A 19217-nucleotide genomic window follows, 5' to 3' on the forward strand; every position below is an offset into this window, starting at 1 on the left:
AATCATCAAGAACATCAAACCGTTGTACACAGATTTATAATCAAACCAAAATTAAAGTCTTGCAAGAATCATTACAATACAATGTGTGCAATGTTGCGTGCTTGGTAGCGCTCCTGTCCTCCTACGAAACACAGCTGGGGATTGCAACACAACTCCCCGAAAATGAAACGGAGGCATGACTAACATTTTTTTTAAAAAACTGGCAGCCTGTGATCTTTCCGAGCTTGACCTTGTACAACCTGACCTGGAGGCTCTTGCGTTGGAGTCTCTGCAATAAATTACTTTTAGGAGCGGCATGCAAATTGTCGTCTGCGGAGAGGGGTGTTTAGGTTAACAACGGAGATCATCACCAAGTGGGTCATCAGGTTCCCTCGCTATGGTGCTGGCCCTGCTATTTTCAGCATAGGCATGGCTTGGCCTCGTCAGCTGGGGGAAGACATCCTGTTTCAAAGAACACGTAATATACTCGGGCAGGTGCGCCGTATGTTCTTCCTGAGATGTGAATTTTCCATACATAGTGAATTTCGTACAGTACATTTTACTCTAAAAAGACTATATTTGGTCCGAGGCTAAACGGAGTAAAATAAGACTTAAATTTTAAACACAAACAAATGTTGAGTGACATTTACTTAAACATTTACCCAAGCCACTCCTACTGTGAGTTAATCGCGAGCGTCTCCAAAAGAACCCACTTCGGAAGTACAAGTATTCCGCATTACACCAGCAATTTACTTACTCACACCAGGAGTGGCATTAAGGTTGTGGTTTCGTTCCTCAACCCTTAAGTGACATTTTTTTTATACCGTGCAAGAAAAATTTACTCAAAAACCCTTCTTATAAAATTTATTGAGAATTTATTGATCTATTTATTTATTTATTTTAAGTACGTATGCAAATATCACCCAAGAAAAGTTTCGGTGTCAAATTTTTCAGGTAAACTGTACTCCACGAAATTTACTGTGTGGAGATCCATTTGAAAACATGTCATACTTAAAATATGAAATTACTTGCGCAGTGCATCTTGAAGTGATACTGATCTTCACCAATGCCGTATGTGCAGCTCATCCACAGGCTACTTTGAAGAAGTGTGCGTTTTTGCATTCGGTACTTGTTACATACACCCCCTCCGAGACAAAAGATGCTTAAATCGGAAAATCTGCGCTCATATTTCAAGGTCACTGGACACAGAGTGTGTACATTCCACGACGGTGCTTGAGTGACAAGTCAATGTGAGAAATCTACACAGCCTCAAAAGTGTGCAGCGGCGCCTTTTCTGACTTCAGCGCATGGGAGAATATCCCTCTGAATGAATTAGTGAGGTTGTTTTGGTAAACTCTTCCTTCTCTCACCTGCCACAATATGGCCACAAAACCTACAGCGAATGAAAGAAAGAAAGGCTTGAGTTGGTCCCCAGAGAGAACCACCTGCAGACGGGGAGGCTCAGGGATTAGATCGAATTCTATATGTTCCTTCTATAAACCTTTGATATAGTTCTTAAGACCGATGCCCAGATAAAGCGAGAAAATATCGCGTTCTGGCTCATGATGATGACATCTTGTTGTCATCCATAAACGTTGAACGCGGCAGTGTATCAGGGAGGAGACACAGTGTTTATCAGTATACCCTCCCAAATTTATCTGTGCTCTTCAGTAATTAGGCCAGAAGAAGTATGTGAGCTCGCCTGGGCATACGAGCAGCCTCCCACGTGGAAGGGGGGCGGCGGGGGGGGGGGGGGGGGGGGATTCCTACGCCAGATGGTGGAGTCTCTCTTTCGGACACAATCTAAAATTTGTGTGCGCCACAGAGATAAACTCACACCACACACCCACCCGAAAAATATGACGGGTAGAACCGATTTCATTGTAAGAAAACGGAGCTGGAAGGAAAACGGAAACTCATACAGTATTTCCAACTTTTCTGGAAACCTGTTCAGAAACGAGAAACATTTCGCAATCCAGCTGCAAAAGACGCATTAATTTGCGTGGCGTAAATCATGTTTTTGCACTAGATTCAAGGGCAGTGAGCTGTGTAATGAACTGTGCTAATCTGTAACAGATTACAGAGAGCAAGTAGCTCTGTGTTTGTGCGGCAGCCTATCAGACTATCATATCAAGTCTTAGCCAGGTCCCGCAAAGCCCTTCAAAAAACAAACAATGTCCTTTCTGTTTGTCTTCCCCATTAATCAACTTGCTCTCTCTGAAAATATTTCATCATTTTATTTGGAAAGGAAGCAGTGACTTTTTGGAAGAAATGCAACAACGGATGAATGCTAAGATGTATCTGATGATGAGGTAATACAAAGACGAACCCTCTTAACTGGCAGCAGAGAGTACAGTTGCCATGGCAATGCTGAGTACTCAAAAAAGATAAAGGTCAAGTATCCACACTGGAATTGAGGTGTGTCTTTTTGCAATGCTCTCCTTCCTTTCCGTTGAATCTTCGGCTTGCTTATTCTCTCACCGTGTATCTACTGATTCCTGTTCCAAAGGTTATTTGGACATCAGAAACTGTGAAAAACCATCGTACTTTTTGACACATTCACAAACGGTATCTAATCACCGCAAATGTTGGACAAAAACTCATTAAAACAAACGTAATTCGTTTCTCGGACCTCCTGGGGGTTTCTCGTGCGTGTGAGCATGACGCAAAGCAAGAGCCATTGGAGGAATGTGGATCCTCCTGACTGAACACAGCTAAATCAGCAGCTTCCATCTTCATTTACCACAGCATTGTACCAGCCAGCTTGAAGTCTGACGCAATACTCTGGGCGCTCCCTCGATCAATAATGGGAAATAACAGACAGAATACATGTCAATCTTAACAGTGTTAACAGCCTCGTCTTTTCAGTCACCTTAATTGTGAAGTTAAATACTGTCCTGTACAAACGTTTTTAGTCCACACTTCCCTTTGTTGTTTTCATGACTTTTTCAGAACAAAATAGATTTACACGGGTATGGCATATAATTCAAGGAAGAAACCACTGAAATCTGAGGACCTTGATTAAGGAATTAATTTTCAATGTGTGAGTGACTGCAGGATTAATGGAAGTGTCCACCCGTTTTACGCTAACAGCTAGCATGTGTAAAAATCCTCTGAATCAGGAAGTAGCCTGCTAACTGACAACCAAACAAAAATACTCTTCACTATGGACCTTCATTAATAATTTGGCCGAGATGGCCCAACACTTTCGCAATGTAACTTTTGAGTAGTGTACCGGAAGTGGCGAACATTGGTTTCAAATAAGAGGAAGAACCGCGGTCACTGCCTAAATGTTGCCGACTGAACAGCGATTGATAAATGTGCTTTCTTAAGTCTAAAGTATCTTTCCTTTTGGTCCCTTTCTGTCGTTTTGTCCTTTTTGACTATTTATGTTCTCATACTTGTTCAGAGACAGGTTATGATTTTGTCAGCCCATTCAGTTGTAATTTAAATATTTGATGAATCAGGGTTAATATATGTTTAGATTTTTTTTAGTTAGTTTTTATTTAGGTTTTTCTTGTTTTTTTAATTCCGTTTTTTTCTTAGTTGTCATTCGTTTTATATTTCATGCAAAATGATTTGTTTTAGCTTAGTGTTTATTGGTTTTAGTATATATACTGTATATATATTTTTATGGAGTATTTGTCAAGTGCAAGACTTTTTTTAAAAAGTCACTAAATGTGTAAAAAAAAAAAAGTAAAGTTACACCTTCCATCTCCTGAACAGACAAAAATTTAAATAAAAACATTTCAAATGACAACAAAGGACATTTGCTATTTTGAATTGATACACAAATCCGGGTCAAATTAGCCATGAAACTCCAGGGTTGAAAATGAGTCCCACTCCGACCCTGCTTCAATGTGACCTTTCAATAACGGTTTGCCTGAGGTGATCCAACACTTTTGCACAGTAACTTTTGAAACCATGTTGGTGACGTTATTGTTCTGCTGGACTAGACATAGCACTTTTTGACTCCCAACAGAACATTCACACAACAGTCGGTGCAATGCAGCGCTGACACTTGCTCCACCCTCTCATAAAGTCTGTCTTTGTGACCCCTTTTTCAATGAGCGGAAAGGACACGCAAATTGGTAAACATGCCACAAATGCTGCATTTACATGAGCGTGTGTGCAGGTTTCAATACAGATATTAACATGTGCTCTCTGCTATTTTTGGTTTTGTTGTAAAATCACACAACAGCCGACGCAAATGTCAGTTGTCTACAAATTTTACATTAGATCCCCGGCAGAGACTGAATGTCCGGGTTCTATTTCTGCCCAGAGAAAGTAGGTGAAAAGGAATGAGAGAATAGCCTGTCCTATTTAAGAGCAGTTATATGCATAAATAAATAGGTGATGGCCTTAAAAAGTCAGACAGGGTGAGTGAAGCATTTTTTCCCCCTTGTTTACATTTATATCGAGTAATGGGGGTGTGCTCCTCTATCCCCTAATTTCACTGTCACTGCGTGTGTATTTGTGTGTGTGTATCTGCCTGTGTGTGTGTATGTGCATGTGTAAGTGACGGGGAAGTAGTGGATGGAAGTCATTCATTCTGGCCAGGTTCTGGCGTGCGGCGGTAAACCGCCGTGCTGATGTGGCTCCATCCTCCCCCCTTCCATTCCAGCAAAAGGGGGTGATCACCCAGTCAGTATAAATAGTCAGTGAGAGACCAAAGCAGGGAATATAATAACCGAGGAGAAAGTGCATGTTTGGGTTTGTTCTGGGTTTGATCAGTTTTTAGATGCGAGCATGAGATAGACGCTGCGAGGGACAAACAACGTGCAGAACCAAGCCGCGATGAAGAGCGGTTCAGACTGAAGTGAAGAGAAGTCGACCGCAAATATGTCCCGTTGTGGCCGGTGGGCTCCTGACCGACTGTTCTCCTCCCTTGCCATGTGGCCACAGTGGACGAGGAAGCCAGTTTTTTTTTCTCTCGTTTCAATTCTTTCCTCTGTCACACAGAAAGGAAATGTAGTGCAGATGTCTGAGAAACAGTGAGGATTTGGCTTCACGGTCGGGCTAGAGTGCATGTTGAGGTGGATTTCCCCCACAAAAAAATAACAAGACATAGAAACTATTCATTGCTGAGTGAAAATATGTGTCCTTTTGTATCATACTTGGGAGAAGCCTTCCTATCGATTTCAAGCATTTCTCCAGTATGTCCTTTACGACAGCATTCGTAAAGGACATATTTAGATGCATGTCTTCAAACTTACTTATCACATGAAAAATATGTTAAAATTTTAATGCTGTGAGAGAAACGCCGCAGTCGAGTCTTCACCCGCTCTCAAACTCGTTGGCCAGACAAGCCGTTCTCATTTAAGTGGATTACCGGTCACAATATACTGTAGCTCAATGGGCCTCCGTTGTTTGTCCCACATTAGAGTTTTGTTGTCCAACAAGTAACTGGTGTGCACCTGTAGCGCTTTATTTCCACTATATGGTGCCCAAAGCGCAGCTCAGCAAGGTCATTGGCTGGATATATGTTGCGTTTAGCGCAGTCAGCTTCAAAAGTTACTTGAAGGGACTGTATGTGACTGTTATGGATCGTATTTTTTCAAGGACGTATTTATTCATTTTAGATAACGTACATCAAGAAATGTGTGAGCTGTCAAAATCATTCAGACTATTATCACGGAGGACCGCTAAGAGTTAGCAGGCTAGCGGGCTAGCTTGACACGCGCAACTTTTAAGTAAATAATTACTTCTCGTCACAAATCATGTACATCTTTACTATCTCAATGCCTATCTAAATATGTTTATATATATATATATATGTTTATATATATATATATATATATATATATATATATATATATATATATATATAGAGAGAGAGAGAGAGAGAACATATAAGACAGCAAATCTAATTTCCCTCACAGGATGATTATCTATCTATCTATCTGTCTATCTATCTATCTATCTATCTATCTATCTATCTATCTATCTATCTATCTATCTATCTATCTATCTATCTGTCTGTTTGTCTGTCATCCATCCATCCATTCATCCACCGATCCATCCATCCATCCAAACTAAAAGCATGTGCACAATATATTACAAAGACACCCTGCAACCGTTTTGATCAATTCCAAGCAAAAATAAATAAATATAATATGAAACATACCTGTCACTCTACTTTTTTTTAATAGATGTTTTTTTCATACACTGAGCAGGATAAGCATCGGAGAATGGATGGATGGATCCACTGCACCCAAAATAAACTGAACAGTGAACTATGATCTATCCACAGAGAGTTCTGCTATTAAGTTATTAGCAATGTATCCATTCCTAATACAGTATCGGCCTCCAGGCTTATTCAGGAATCTGCAGTCATTTCAATGATCAAAGCTTGATGTTGTTTGAGGCGGTCTTCAGTCTAATACTCTACATTTGTGACAGTTTAACTGGGGCAAAATCTCATGAATGGCTTGTATGTCTGCCAGCTTCGCCACTTTGATTCATAGACTTTTTTTTTTAACACAATTTTCTTTCACGAATCAAAAGGTTTTAATTCAGCTCTGGTGCTGCAGAACATTAGTCCCAGCCGGTATGTGCTAAATATTTGATGGCTGTAGAGGGAATTCACGGTGACGCACCACAAGAGCAGACTGAACCTATAGCTTTTCAATAATACATTCTGAGGGCAGCTCACTTGTTCGGGAGATTATGCATTAGATGGGATAGAAAAAGGGGCAGTGAAGCGAGGCAAAGGTATTTGAGGGAAGATGAGTGACTGACAAGGAAGGTGGTCTGTCTAGCCAAGGTCGAGTTGTGCGCCCCTTCTGTATTCCTCGGAGACTGTGGTTTGAATTCTCCTCGAGGTCCACCGTGCGAGGTGAGGTGTAGGGGTGTGAGAAACAATCCGTTGCTTAATTTGTTACAAAAGAATTTATATGCTATACGTTTGCCCACCTATTGCGTTTTGCATTGTCTTGTAATCATTAAACCAAATGGACTTCAACCAAAGCGATGTGGTTGCTTTAAATACACGAGTATTTTTTTTGTTTCATTTTATGTTTAATTGGATATTCATTCGTTTTTTTGGTAGCGCTTTTGCAGTGCCGTCAGACATCACTTTTCAATTTGTCATTCTGGTGTAGCGCAAGTCTGCCATAAGAATGCGAGATATAAATCACTTTGTATTCATGCTGTTGTGAAAACCTTGAAAACCTAAAGGCAACAATGTATCATCCTGTTTTATTGTGACTCCCGGTTTAAAGTTCGGGGAAATCAATGTCGGCAATGTTTTGTGAGCGTGACGTGGGTGGGCAAACAGCAGCCTCCTGGACTGTGTTATCACATACGGATGAGGAGAAGCCCGATGAGATTTTTCATAACAGTAAGCAGATTAGGTCATCGTATAGCATTTGTGATTCCGTCTTTTACTTTCCCCGCTTCGATTTGAGCACATGAATTAAGCGATGGGTGGTATTCTGTAATTAGTATAAGCTATGCACAGCTAAGAGAAAGTTTGTTTCGATTTCTGTGTTTAGTCATTTTCATTAGCATAACACCGCTTTAATTATCAACGGATTAGGATGTGTGTATCTTTCCACTATGAAAATAACCTCTATCCGATGTCCCCTCGATTAAACCGCAGTGTGAGTCTCTCTTTGGCTGTTATATCATCCACAGGTTCTCTGGGCCTCGATACTGAGTTGATATGTAATCCAAAGAGAGGAATGGGACTCTATTTTCAGTTCAATTTAGCATCAAATGGCTGCAGAATTTGCTATCTCCCAATACTCAGCAAACATAAAATATCAACTCAGGTGTAGTCATTTCAAAAAGTGGCTTTTTAAACATTTTTTTAGGGAGATATATCTCTTTCTTTTTTTTAGTCTGGAAAAAGACAAAACATATCGTATATCTTTTTAATAGGCACGGACCATCAAACATAAAATACGGCTTTGGTTTATGTACACTGGAATGTGACTATGTCTGCAAAATAAGAACACTACTTCCACTCCGATACATCAAAAAGGATTCCCTACGGGCAACCATAACGACTCCATTTCGGTCATAACTAATAACATATCTGCCATTCCCATCTCATGTAATTTCACTAAGTGTAGACATTTATTTTTAACTCGAGAAATTCTGAGATAAATATGCAAGTGAAACATGTTATTACTATGACCAGACTTCCGTCTGGCTTTTCATCGAAATCATACACACAAACACATTTATACCGCGCGAGAAGCTGTCAAGGTGACCTGTGGAAACAGTCAACTGACCAATCGCGGTCCAGCTTTCACGAGAAGTAATTTTAAGAAACTCAATTTCAGTTCTGGGCGGCCCGGTAGTCCAGTGGTTAGCACGTCGACTTCACAGTGCAGAGGTACCGGGTTCAATTCCAGCTCCGGCCTCCCTGTGTGGAGTTTGCATGTTCTCCCCGGGCCTACGTGGGTTTTCTCCGGGTACTCCGGTGTTCCTTTGAACACGCTAAATTGTCCCTAGGTGTGAGTGTGAGTGCGCATGGTTGTTCGTCTCTGTGTGCCCTGCGATTGGCTGGCAACCGGTTCAGGGTGTCCCCCGCCTACTGCCCGAAGACGGCTGGGATAGGCTCCAGCACCCCCCGCGACCCTAGTGAGGATCAAGCGGTTCGGAAAATGAATGAATGAATGAATTTCAGTTCTGGAGATGCAAGGCAGTTTAGCTCAGGCTGCTCGGTTCATCTTTCCTTGTCTCACAAATTCGGGATGCATCACATTATTTCCTCCACTATTTTGTCAAACCTTCGCAGAAACACAAAGATGTGTGTCATTCAAATGAGTTTTTCTTTCAAGTATTTTATATAAAAAAAATAATGTGACCTTTTTAAAAATCTAAACGACATTATTTACGACTCAAATTTCAATAAATAAGTGAGAACATTTCTACATTCTACACCCCTCTGACCACATCCCAATATGCACTGTAATGAAAATCCTACTATGGTCTCATTTACCTCTGACATCACTTCGATATCAACAAATCAAACCTTAAAAAAGAACGGTACTGAAACTAGAGGAGTGCGAACACATAACAAAGCTTGCCGGCTGTCTGATATGAACTATTACGTAATCCCTCCGCTGAGCTGTTGACACTATCACATGTAAATGCAGGGGGGGAAAGATGATTGTTATTTCAGAAGCTCGGCTTTTCAAATACAGCGCCACTGTAAATAAAGAGCGTATGTGAGATTACGGCAGCTGTGAGCATATGAAGAATCATAAATATACAGTACTGTAGAGATTGTTATGACTAACCGGAGCAGTGCTTTCTCAGCTCCTGGTCAAAACTGCGCTCAACAGCGAATTACAAATTTGGCCCTTCCCTGAAACGCAAACGTACAAAAATGAAACAAACGTACAAATACCTCCGTTGCCTCATGATGCAAACTGGCAAAGAATGCCCCGTAACTGACTGACTTGTTAATGATCAGTTAATTGATTATGAGCCCATCCCTTGTGTATAAAAGATGACTAAAATTAAGTTTGTTTGTTTTGTTTTTTTCAAAATCGATTGTGTGTGAGCATGTTTGCCTCACAGTTATAATGAATGGGCAAGGTTCAAATCTCGGTCTCCTCGATGTGGTTGAATGGGTTTTTCGAAATAATCCGTAGGCCACCCACCTCTCAACAGTTCACAAGTGGAAATGTCTGAATGGATGTCCTATGATTGGTTGTCAACTAGTCCAGGCCAAGATTATTATCCATCCATCCATCCACGCATTTTCTGAACTGCTTTATCCTCACAAGGATCTCGGGGGGGTGCTGGAGCCTATCCCAGCTGTCCTCGGGCAGTAGGCGGGGGACACCCTGAACCGGTTGCCAGCAAATCGCAGGGCACACAGAGACAAAACAACCACTCGCGCTCACACTCACACCTGGGGACAATTTAGAGTGTTCAATCAGCCTGCCATGCATGTTTTTCGAATGTGGGAGGACACCGGAGTACCCGGAGAAAAGCCACGCAGGCACGGGGGAGAACATGCGAACTCCACACAAGGAGGCCAGAGCTGGAATTGAACCCGGTACCTCTGCACTGTGAGGCTGACGCGCTAACAACACGAACCACACAAGGTTACTATAGTTAAGTTATTTATTTATTCAAAACACTGTAGTTCTGGTTTGAAGCAGTGATCCGATGGAATGGAATGCAGGGAGTCCATATTTTAGGCAGGATTGAGTTATTACTTGACAGTTTGTCTTACACAGCAATGTTCTGAACACATCACCTATCTCTCCAGTTCCTTCCTGTCATCTTGTTGCCTGCCAGCAGGTAAACACCACAATCTTCTTTGATAATGAAGCAGGAAGGGACGTTGCACTTTTCGATGTTGGGAGAGAATGAAGGATAGTTTGGTTGGTGGGAAGCTGGGCAAATCCTTCTACATCTGACTCATCTTTGCTTCCCACTCCAACATGCCTCGAAATCTGGACTTGGCACCGCCTTACCGCATTTAGCTCATCGCCCGTGATCCCCAACACACTCGGTGGAGGAGGCACAGGCAAACAAACGATACCACTTTGCTGTTATTTCCACACGTCCTCCCCATGATGACAAGGGAGGTTGGTGATTATCGAGTTGCTGCTCGCTATCTTTGCATGTCAAAGATCAACAGGCAGCTTGAGCAAGCTGTTGACTTGACAAGCTACTGGACTCTACAAAGATAAGAACCAGCTGAGAAGTTTCATGACAAGTCCTTGAAACAATCACCTAGAGGCCATTAACAAGACATCACTTTCATGTGGGTTTCCTTTTCGCCACGCCACTTATATCCTTGATATTCAGATTATGCTACTTTTACAATCTTTGCCCACACTAGGAAAACAATTCTGTGTCCATGAAAAACAACCAGGGTGCAATCGCGGAACCTCTTCGTCTTACCGGTGATGCCTTTTTTCACCTTCCATGACTGGATGACATTTCTCGAGCATTTCTAGACTAACTACATCTTACTAGTGAGACACTGGTTGACATCTATGGGCTACTGCTCCCACTGATAGAGTGCTAGATGCCTTTCTGTGTGGAATTTGCATGTTCTCCCCGGGCCTGCGTGGGTTTTCTCCGGGTACTCCGGTTTCCTCCCACATTCCAAAAACATGCATGGCAGACTGATTGAACACTCAAAATTGTCCCAAGGTGTGAGTGTGAGCGCAGATGATTGTTCGTCTGTGTATGCCCTTCGATTGGCTGGCAACCAGTACAGGGTGTCCACCGCCTACTGCCCGAAGACAGATTAGAAGCGGATTAGAAAATGGATGGATGGATGGATGGATGGATCAATTAAGCCATTTTGTTGTGATAGTGAAAGGTATGGATGCATTGATTTGAAGATGGTCAAAGTCACCAGTAAGTGACTTTCCAAGGTTTGTGGAATATGAGTTAAGCAGCAAAATCTACCCGTTTATTTTGCTGTCGACCGAAAATGACATCACAGTTGATCAGGGCTCAGGTAAACAACCAATCTTGACTCAGATTCAGGAAACGGTTGCGCCGTGATTGATCGTTACTTGAGCACTGAGCAACTGTGATGTCATTTTCAGTTGACAGAAAGTGGCAAAATGGCTCAAAAATTGGTGGATTTTTCTGCTTAACTCATATTCCACAAACACAATATTAATCAGAATGTCATGTTTAGATTAGTAGAGGCACAAAGAACATATTGCTGTCAAGAATTTTGGGGATTTAATTTCCCCTTTAACATTGTAAAAAGGAGCTGTTACCATCATTTGAAAGGATGATGTAATTGGAAACAGCCAGACATCAGATTTAAAGCAGCAACACCATTACTGGAGTCCCCTATATCTTTTTAATTCCCTCTGCTGTTCCAACTCTTGTATAATCTCTTTAATGTGTTGCTGTAAAAGAAAATGAAACAAGCACAAAGCGGAAGAAGGCCCACACGGCAGTTGACATTCATCCGCAACGTAAAATTGACTGAGATCTGCGGTGACGTCACGGCGAAATCCACTAAAGGCACCGACATCTACTTTTATATCTTATTTCTTGCTTCATTGCAGACACCTACGTTTTCCTCACTTCCCTCCTTCTCAAGGCGCCGTGGAACTGAAACTTTACTGAACTCTGAGCACTTCCACGCCAGACTGTTGTGGCGAGTGACATCAGAGAGGAAATCATGTCGCGGCGAAGGAAACACATGCCACATTTACCCTGTAACCACGCTGACTGTAAATGTTCGAGCGCCAGAGGTGTGAATTGCGGATGATCATGAGAAAACGGACTGAGCAACAAGGAATACATGTCAGACCGGCCGTATCTCCACATCTCTGCTACTGCGTGACAAAGAGCGGGCCGCCTTAAGAGGATTATCACCACGTGCTCATCTACGTCTAAGATGCAAGAGGCCAAAAGTATACAAGCACTTGTCCGAGAGGATGCATTTTGGTTTTGGGGTATTCCTGGAGTGACAGCTTGACATACAGTACATCTTACATGATCCAAGAATTAAGCTGTACCCCCCCCCCCACCCCTCCCCTCCCTCATCATGCGATTATCTTGCAGCCCTCAAATTACCACTTTGACAAGGCTAGGTGGGGGGCGTCGGAGATAAAAGAGATCAAGCTTGACTTACTGATCAAGCAAATAACTTTAAGTGCCGAGCGTCTGCCTCCACATATCCTCGTATTCTGTGAGCAACACTTAATCCCCTCCTCTTTATGAAAAACTCGAGGGGTGTCTGCCGTGAAACCGACTGTCGGATTTAAGGTTTCAAAGCCACCTCAAATTCAATTAAATTCTATGGCATCCAAACTCGAATATTTCTTTGCACAAACTGTGAAGCACTTTGAATAAAATGTCCACGTGCTCTTTTCTAGTATTTTTCAATGGGTCAAATTGCATTTGCAATAGCTGTTTGTACCAGACATGAATATTCCTTCCTCCTTCCTCAAGAAAACAGCCTCATATGTCGCCGTGCACACAGGACACTGCAGCCTTGTCTGCGTCACAGTCTAAGTCATAAAAAGGAGCGTTGGGCACGGCGCGTCAGCTCCGAGAGTCAGCTGAGCTTAAAGGAAAATGGCTAGTGGCATTTACTTCCTCGTACTTTCGGGAAATCTAGTTTATAGTTTTATTTGAATTATAATTGCCATGTGTTTTGAAAGTGTTCATGTAAAATTTCATTTAAAAAAAAAGAAACCAGGTTTGATTTTGAGGTCTGCAGTCTCGTCTGCCGCTATTATGATGTTTACAAAATATTGTTGAACAACTATTGGGAAAATTGTGAATCATTCATCTGGTATTCCTTAGAGGCATGATATTTCTGAATGTTCTGAACTCCTGATTCCATGCCAATGTTATTTTGCACAGAAAAAAAATAAATGCTGCCTGAATGAGATGCACCAAAGAGGAAGTCTGCATGGATGTACACTATGATGACTGTTGACGGTGGAACAACGTTCCACAGCTGACATCATGTCGCTGTTCATGAGACGTTTTTATGTGCCGGTTTCAGCTCTGATACACGAGATTAGCCGTTGGCTTGAAGTCTTTGACAACTTGGTGCATCGTTGGGTGCAATTTTCACATCATTGTTGAGAGGCAGAATAGCTCCGATGTCTGGAACGGTCACTCTCCGTTCTCACTGACAATGCTTTATTGATCCACGCACACACAACACATACTACAGTCATGGCTATCGGTACAAAGACCTTTTGACGTTCAGGAGAAGGGGTGGGGCGGGGAGTAGGGGGGCGTGGCATCACTTCTGCTTCATGCTGCCTGCATTCGACATCTACTTTCTTCTGACTGCCCTCCTTCCACTGCAGCATCCCCCTCCTGTGCTCACAACTGCCCTCATCCATTCATCCCTGGAAGGGTGGTCGGGTGCAGGGGGGAAGCATTTATTCTGGGTGTTTGCTTTCTGTGGGTGTGCACTCATGCCTGCTTAATTGACATTAAGATCTACGACTTGGGATTAGGTACCTGCTACTGAGCGGAGTCAGGGTGAGAAAAAGACTGCAGGACATGCAGAAAGCAAAGAGGATGAACAGAAAAGATGAAAAAGTTAACTGAAGGCTGAAGGGCAGGAAAGGTGGATTCACGAAGCGACTGCTGCTCACTGTATCCAATCACAATCACGCATGGTCAAACAGTCTGAGGCTCCAGCCGTACCACAACCCTGAACAGGCTAAAGTGAGCAAGGTAGTAAATGGAAGCAGGTTTCTACATTAATGGCCCAATGGCCCTTGAAGGGCCACCACGTGACTGTGTTGGGTAACCTAAAGTTTACTGACACTGTCCCAATTGGACCGGTATACATTCTTTTTTGTGCATAAATTGATCATTCATCGTGTATATCATTTTTAGATTTCTTCAGAATGAAAAGTGCATTACAAATCAACTCTATCGTAATCAAGATTTTTTTTATCTCATCATACTGATGAGATAAAGCTGCTAAAAAAAAAAACGGATTTCCAGGTTACCGGTATAGCTGTGGTTATATATATATATATATATATATATATATATATATATATATATACTGTATATATGTGTATGTTTTTTTAAAAATAATTTTTACCACCAACATTATCGAAGAAAAGGAAGCAGTAAGTCACTCGCATGCTATGTTTGGCACGATATTTACACTGGACCTTCCTTATGCAACCAAGCCGTTGGGTGGGCCGCCCGCTATGAACAGCATTTAAACCCGATCCAGTGTGATCCACTATGTCATCCAGCCGCCACTATCTGCTTCCAAGAATCTTACATTAAAATAACTTCACCTTCAGTACAAAGCAAACCTCCAAAATAGCGAGCAGCTTCAGCTCTTCGCCCAAATCTTCAACCCCAAAATAATGAACACAACCGTGGGTACCTGCTCAAAATCTGCAGCTACTCAGCAAGTGGTTTAGGAAAGCAACCCAGCATTTTTCTAGCGTGCATTCAAAATACACCCGTGAGGATGTGCAATATTGCACATGCAGTCGGAGACAATGCAAGACAGATGCAACGTGTTGATAAGCTTCCACCATCTAATTACTACTGCAACGTCGCTCACCCAGCGGGGGAGGAGAGAGAAAACCTCACAGAGAGATTGGAGGAGTTGGAGCGAGCAGAAGGATGGCCGATAAGCTCACGCTGTATGTTTGGTACATATTATTTCTGTCTGATGGTCCAATGCACATTATGCCCATTCATAATGCAAAACCGCCATGCCGAGTTAAGGTGGCAGGGATGGGTGAGCCACACCCGCATCCGCCCAGCGCACTTGCCCCATTATCACCTCCTTTTTACAGCAAGTTTGTGACTTCATATTTTCCACCAATAAATGTTGATTCAAGATCTTGATTCAGATGAAAATAATTTTCAACCCTTTTGCCAGGCCCACAGAGATGGTGAGACTAATCTCAGAATCTCTGCACACGGTCTGAGCATGGATGTTGCAGCAGCAATCTGATGCCCCGCCTGCAGTGATCATCAACACCCTCTCAAGACTCAGCCTCTTCAGAGCTGACAGACTAGACCCGAAGCCCTCAGGATGCTGAGCCACAGGCATGTGGCCACTTAGCGAGTACACATTGTTCCATGTTGGACATACTCCTCCTACTTCATGATTGCTTTCAGTCCAAAAAAAATAAATAAAAAATCCTATTGACTAGAAGTCAGGATTGCATGATAACATCTCAGTGTAACAATGATGGATTTTTTTTTTTAAACCAAGCTTGCAATTCAGCAGTGTATACATCAACGCAAATAAGCATTAATAAAAAGCGTTACTCAGGAATCACTTCCTAGAACCTCCTATTACACTTCCCTCCATTATTTGGTGCTGCAGCAATATTTTTAACTCATTCACTGCCAATGGGTACAATGTCCGATTGAGGAATGTATTACTTGTTAAACACTGGAGTTGAATTCGATTTTTTTAATTAACCCCAGCATGATCTTTTAAGATCGCATTGAATATCATCTCAATAGCACAGTAGATAATCCTTCATATTAATTTGTATGTTAAAATGTCGGTTTTGGTTTCACAAAGAATGTTGTCTTGGGGACAAAAATGCGGCCAAGAAGAATTAACACCACATGGCTTCATCTCATCATCTCACAGCAAGCTGCAGCATACAATATTGAACTATTTCTCCACCTCCAGCCCACTTTGCTCATTTTCCCTCCTTCATATCCACCCTAAACATCCATCAATCATGATCGACGCGTCACGCTCGTTTGTGGAAGAAGCGTGGCCTCAGTGGATCGATCCGTAATTATCTGCGGCATATCAGTGATCACTAACCCACTGTGGAGCATTTCCTTGAGAGATAGCGAAGGCGCGTCCGCTTGATTAAATCAACTCGGAGTCTACGAGCATGGAAATAACACAGCAAGTGTGTGTCCACTGCGCCGAGGCGATCCCATTGTTCCGCCCGTCTGAGCTGAGGTGAGCTCATCAAGACTAAAGAAGCTTCCAGCCAATTAATGCGCGGACAACAGTCCAGCAAAATTAAAAAAAAATTACAACGTGATCTTGAAAGGTTTTGTTATAGTAGTGAGAAAAAGGAAACCCTTACCGGCTACTGTGCATCTGTCCATGTAATTGAGGACGTTCCCGAAACTGAGGATCACAGCAGCGACGACCGGCGAGCGGCATCGGAGCAGCGCCGCGCGAAATTTCTGCCCGGGTTTGCAGGCGTGCAGATCCGGGTTGGATTTGAGCGCGGGGCTCATGCTGCCCGACAGCGTGCGCACCTCATCCAAATCGCTGCAGCCTTCCAGCTCGCACCCATCACCTTCCACACACATACTGGTGAAAAAGTGATTGGAGGAGAAGAAAAAACAGGAAAGGAAAAAAATATATATATTTGGACAGCGACCGGGGTGAGCGGTTCTCCGCGGGAGTTAGTCGCTGTGGAAGTGTTGTCTTGAAAGCTGGAGCGCAGGATGAGCTCTTCTCGGGATCATATTTTTTCCACCAGTGTGTAGTGACTGAGGGCCAGTGCGCTCCTGAGTTGTCTTTTTTTCCCCCCCTGTCAACCAGGCGCGCGCAAGGGGTGTGGCTAGGAGGTCTAAACCACACCCCTTTGCGCCCTGCAGCCAATGAGGGAAACGCATCTGCTTGAGCTGCCGATGCCGAAGAAACAACAGCAAACCCGCGTGAAGAGAGACCGGATGAATCAACTGACGGTTGTGAAGAGTACGGATGACTTCACTTATTTAATGATTAACGTTCAAAAGAGAAATTATGATGAATAGGTTTTGCTCAGCTCAGAGTCCATCTTTCAGGTTATTGTATTTTGCATCTTTTGGTGATTACTGTATATTCTTTTTTTTTTAAAATTCTGATAGTAAACTATATTGTAGTATAATAAGAATATTTTGGGCAGAAATTTCAGGGTGGACCAAAGGATAACGGCTTTGACGTTCTCTTAACTTGAATTGCACATGCCCTATTATTCAATGTTTCAGTACTTTTTGCACAATTCGCTTTTCTCAAACAAGGAGCTGAATGGAAAAATTCACAACAGGCGTTTGATTCACGAATCGACAAATACAGTACACAGTATTGTCGCAGCTGAGATGAGTTACCAGGTAGTGTATACACAATTATGATAACTGGTAGCATGATGGCCCTCAGTAATTTCCAACACCATACATTTCTTTTAATGTGGTCACCTTGACTTGCTATCTAAAAACTTGATGTGAATGGTGTTCACAATATTTACAATCAGCATGAAGCTTGCACAATCTATTTCCAGTGGAACCTTTTACGCTAAAGATGTTTATGGTTGTAACATATCAGCATTTGGCTAAACTATTCAAATAAGACAGGTATTACAATTTATATTTATTTTTAAATATGCTGTAATATAATAACAAAATGGATGAATTAATAGCTGTTAGAAAACTTCAATTGTTTGTTTACTTTAAACAATCACCTGCTTCAGCCAATGTGAGTGACATCATGCAACACTGTGATTACAAGATTACAATTTCAGCAACCCGCTGCCCTCATACTGGTCAGTCCTTATGTTGGCAGCGGCCTGTTGGTGCTCAGATTCTGCGCAGGAGGGAGAGAAGAAGATCCGTATGCTCGCTTCACATTTGACATACGGGAAATCCACACATTTCATTCCCTTTAGTTGGCTTACCAAAATGTTGTGTTGTATTGTTTTTCAGTGAGAGAGAACATGACTGAAGTCTCCACTGACCAGTATAAAGGCACCACAATGCTAAAATTGTAATCTCAGAGTCAAAGTGCGCATGCCGTCGCTCACCAGAAGAGCTTAAATCCCAAACGTACACATCTTGAACCACCAGTGTAGATGGTTATGCTTGGCTATCAGAGGAGCTGAATTTCTTCTTCCCTTTGCTGCAAGCAAAGAAAATGCCAAAAACAACTCTAACCCACCCGGCAGTGGACTGCAATCTCAATCTTACTTTGAGAAAGCATGATTTGAGACATATACGAAGGTCAGCAAACCGCAGGCAGGCAACTGGACCTCATAATGTCACCAGGTACTAAAAGTCTTTGAGAGAGAGAGAGAGACAGACAGACAGACAGAAGATCTGAAAGAAAACCCACGTAGGCATTAAATTGATCTTCTCATTTTGATTCTGTTTCTGAAATGACGGCTAGGAATTTCACGGTGAAACAAGTGCCTCATCGTTGACGTTGGTGTGAAAAGCTAACTGATGATAAAAACCCACCTCAGGTGACAAAGTCTCAAAATGCGTCATCTTAATATGATGGGAAAGAATTCTAAAACTTCACACCTAAAGATATTCTCACAGATTACATCATCAGGTCATGAAGACCTGATGAGTGTTCAAATCAAGGACAGTAAGTGCATCTGAATGACTTTAGAAGGCCCAATGTGGGCCAGTATGGCCTCTCAGAGTGAAGGCAGCTATTTATTGTTGTCGTGACCCTGTTCTTTTGTGTCTCCAGCAGATGGCAGATGAGGGTCCGCGCTCCAGTGTGCACACCTGCTGCCAATGTTCAAATCAATTAGTCGTGTATTTAAGGACTGTCAAGATGCTAAGCCTTTGACGGGTTATTCCTCACTTTGCTCGAGACTTTGGCTCCAGCACTTGAATTCTCTAGTCTAGCTGATCTCTCTTATCCACGCCATGTATTTTCTCGCCTCGTTTTTTTCAAACATTCTTCCTAGTAAGTATTTTTATTGCTAAGCTTCGTCTCAGTTTTGTATCCTTCGTGTTTTAGCTATCTTTGTGTCTTTTCACATCAAGCTATGTCCGTTCATATTATCCTTGCCTTTTGC

At 42.4% G+C, this 19217-nt stretch overlaps 1 protein-coding gene across 1 annotated transcript in view; it reads right to left on the bottom strand.

Moving 5' to 3' along the window:
• Positions 1-16927, bottom strand: part of spns2 (SPNS lysolipid transporter 2, sphingosine-1-phosphate) — a 59694-nt gene extending 42767 nt beyond the window's left edge. Inside the window, exon 1 of the mRNA XM_086131250.1 lies at positions 16506-16927. Coding sequence (XP_085987376.1) covers positions 16506-16737 — 232 coding nt within the window. The 5' untranslated portion in view covers positions 16738-16927. The remainder of the gene's footprint in view (positions 1-16505) is intronic.
• Positions 16928-19217: the final 2290 nt, after the last annotated feature.

The sequence above is a fragment of the Hippocampus guttulatus genome, chromosome 15, assembly GCF_054856545.1.
Source record: "Hippocampus guttulatus isolate MCC_2025c chromosome 15, RoL_Hgut_1.0, whole genome shotgun sequence".
Classification (NCBI taxonomy): domain Eukaryota; kingdom Metazoa; phylum Chordata; class Actinopteri; order Syngnathiformes; family Syngnathidae; genus Hippocampus; species Hippocampus guttulatus.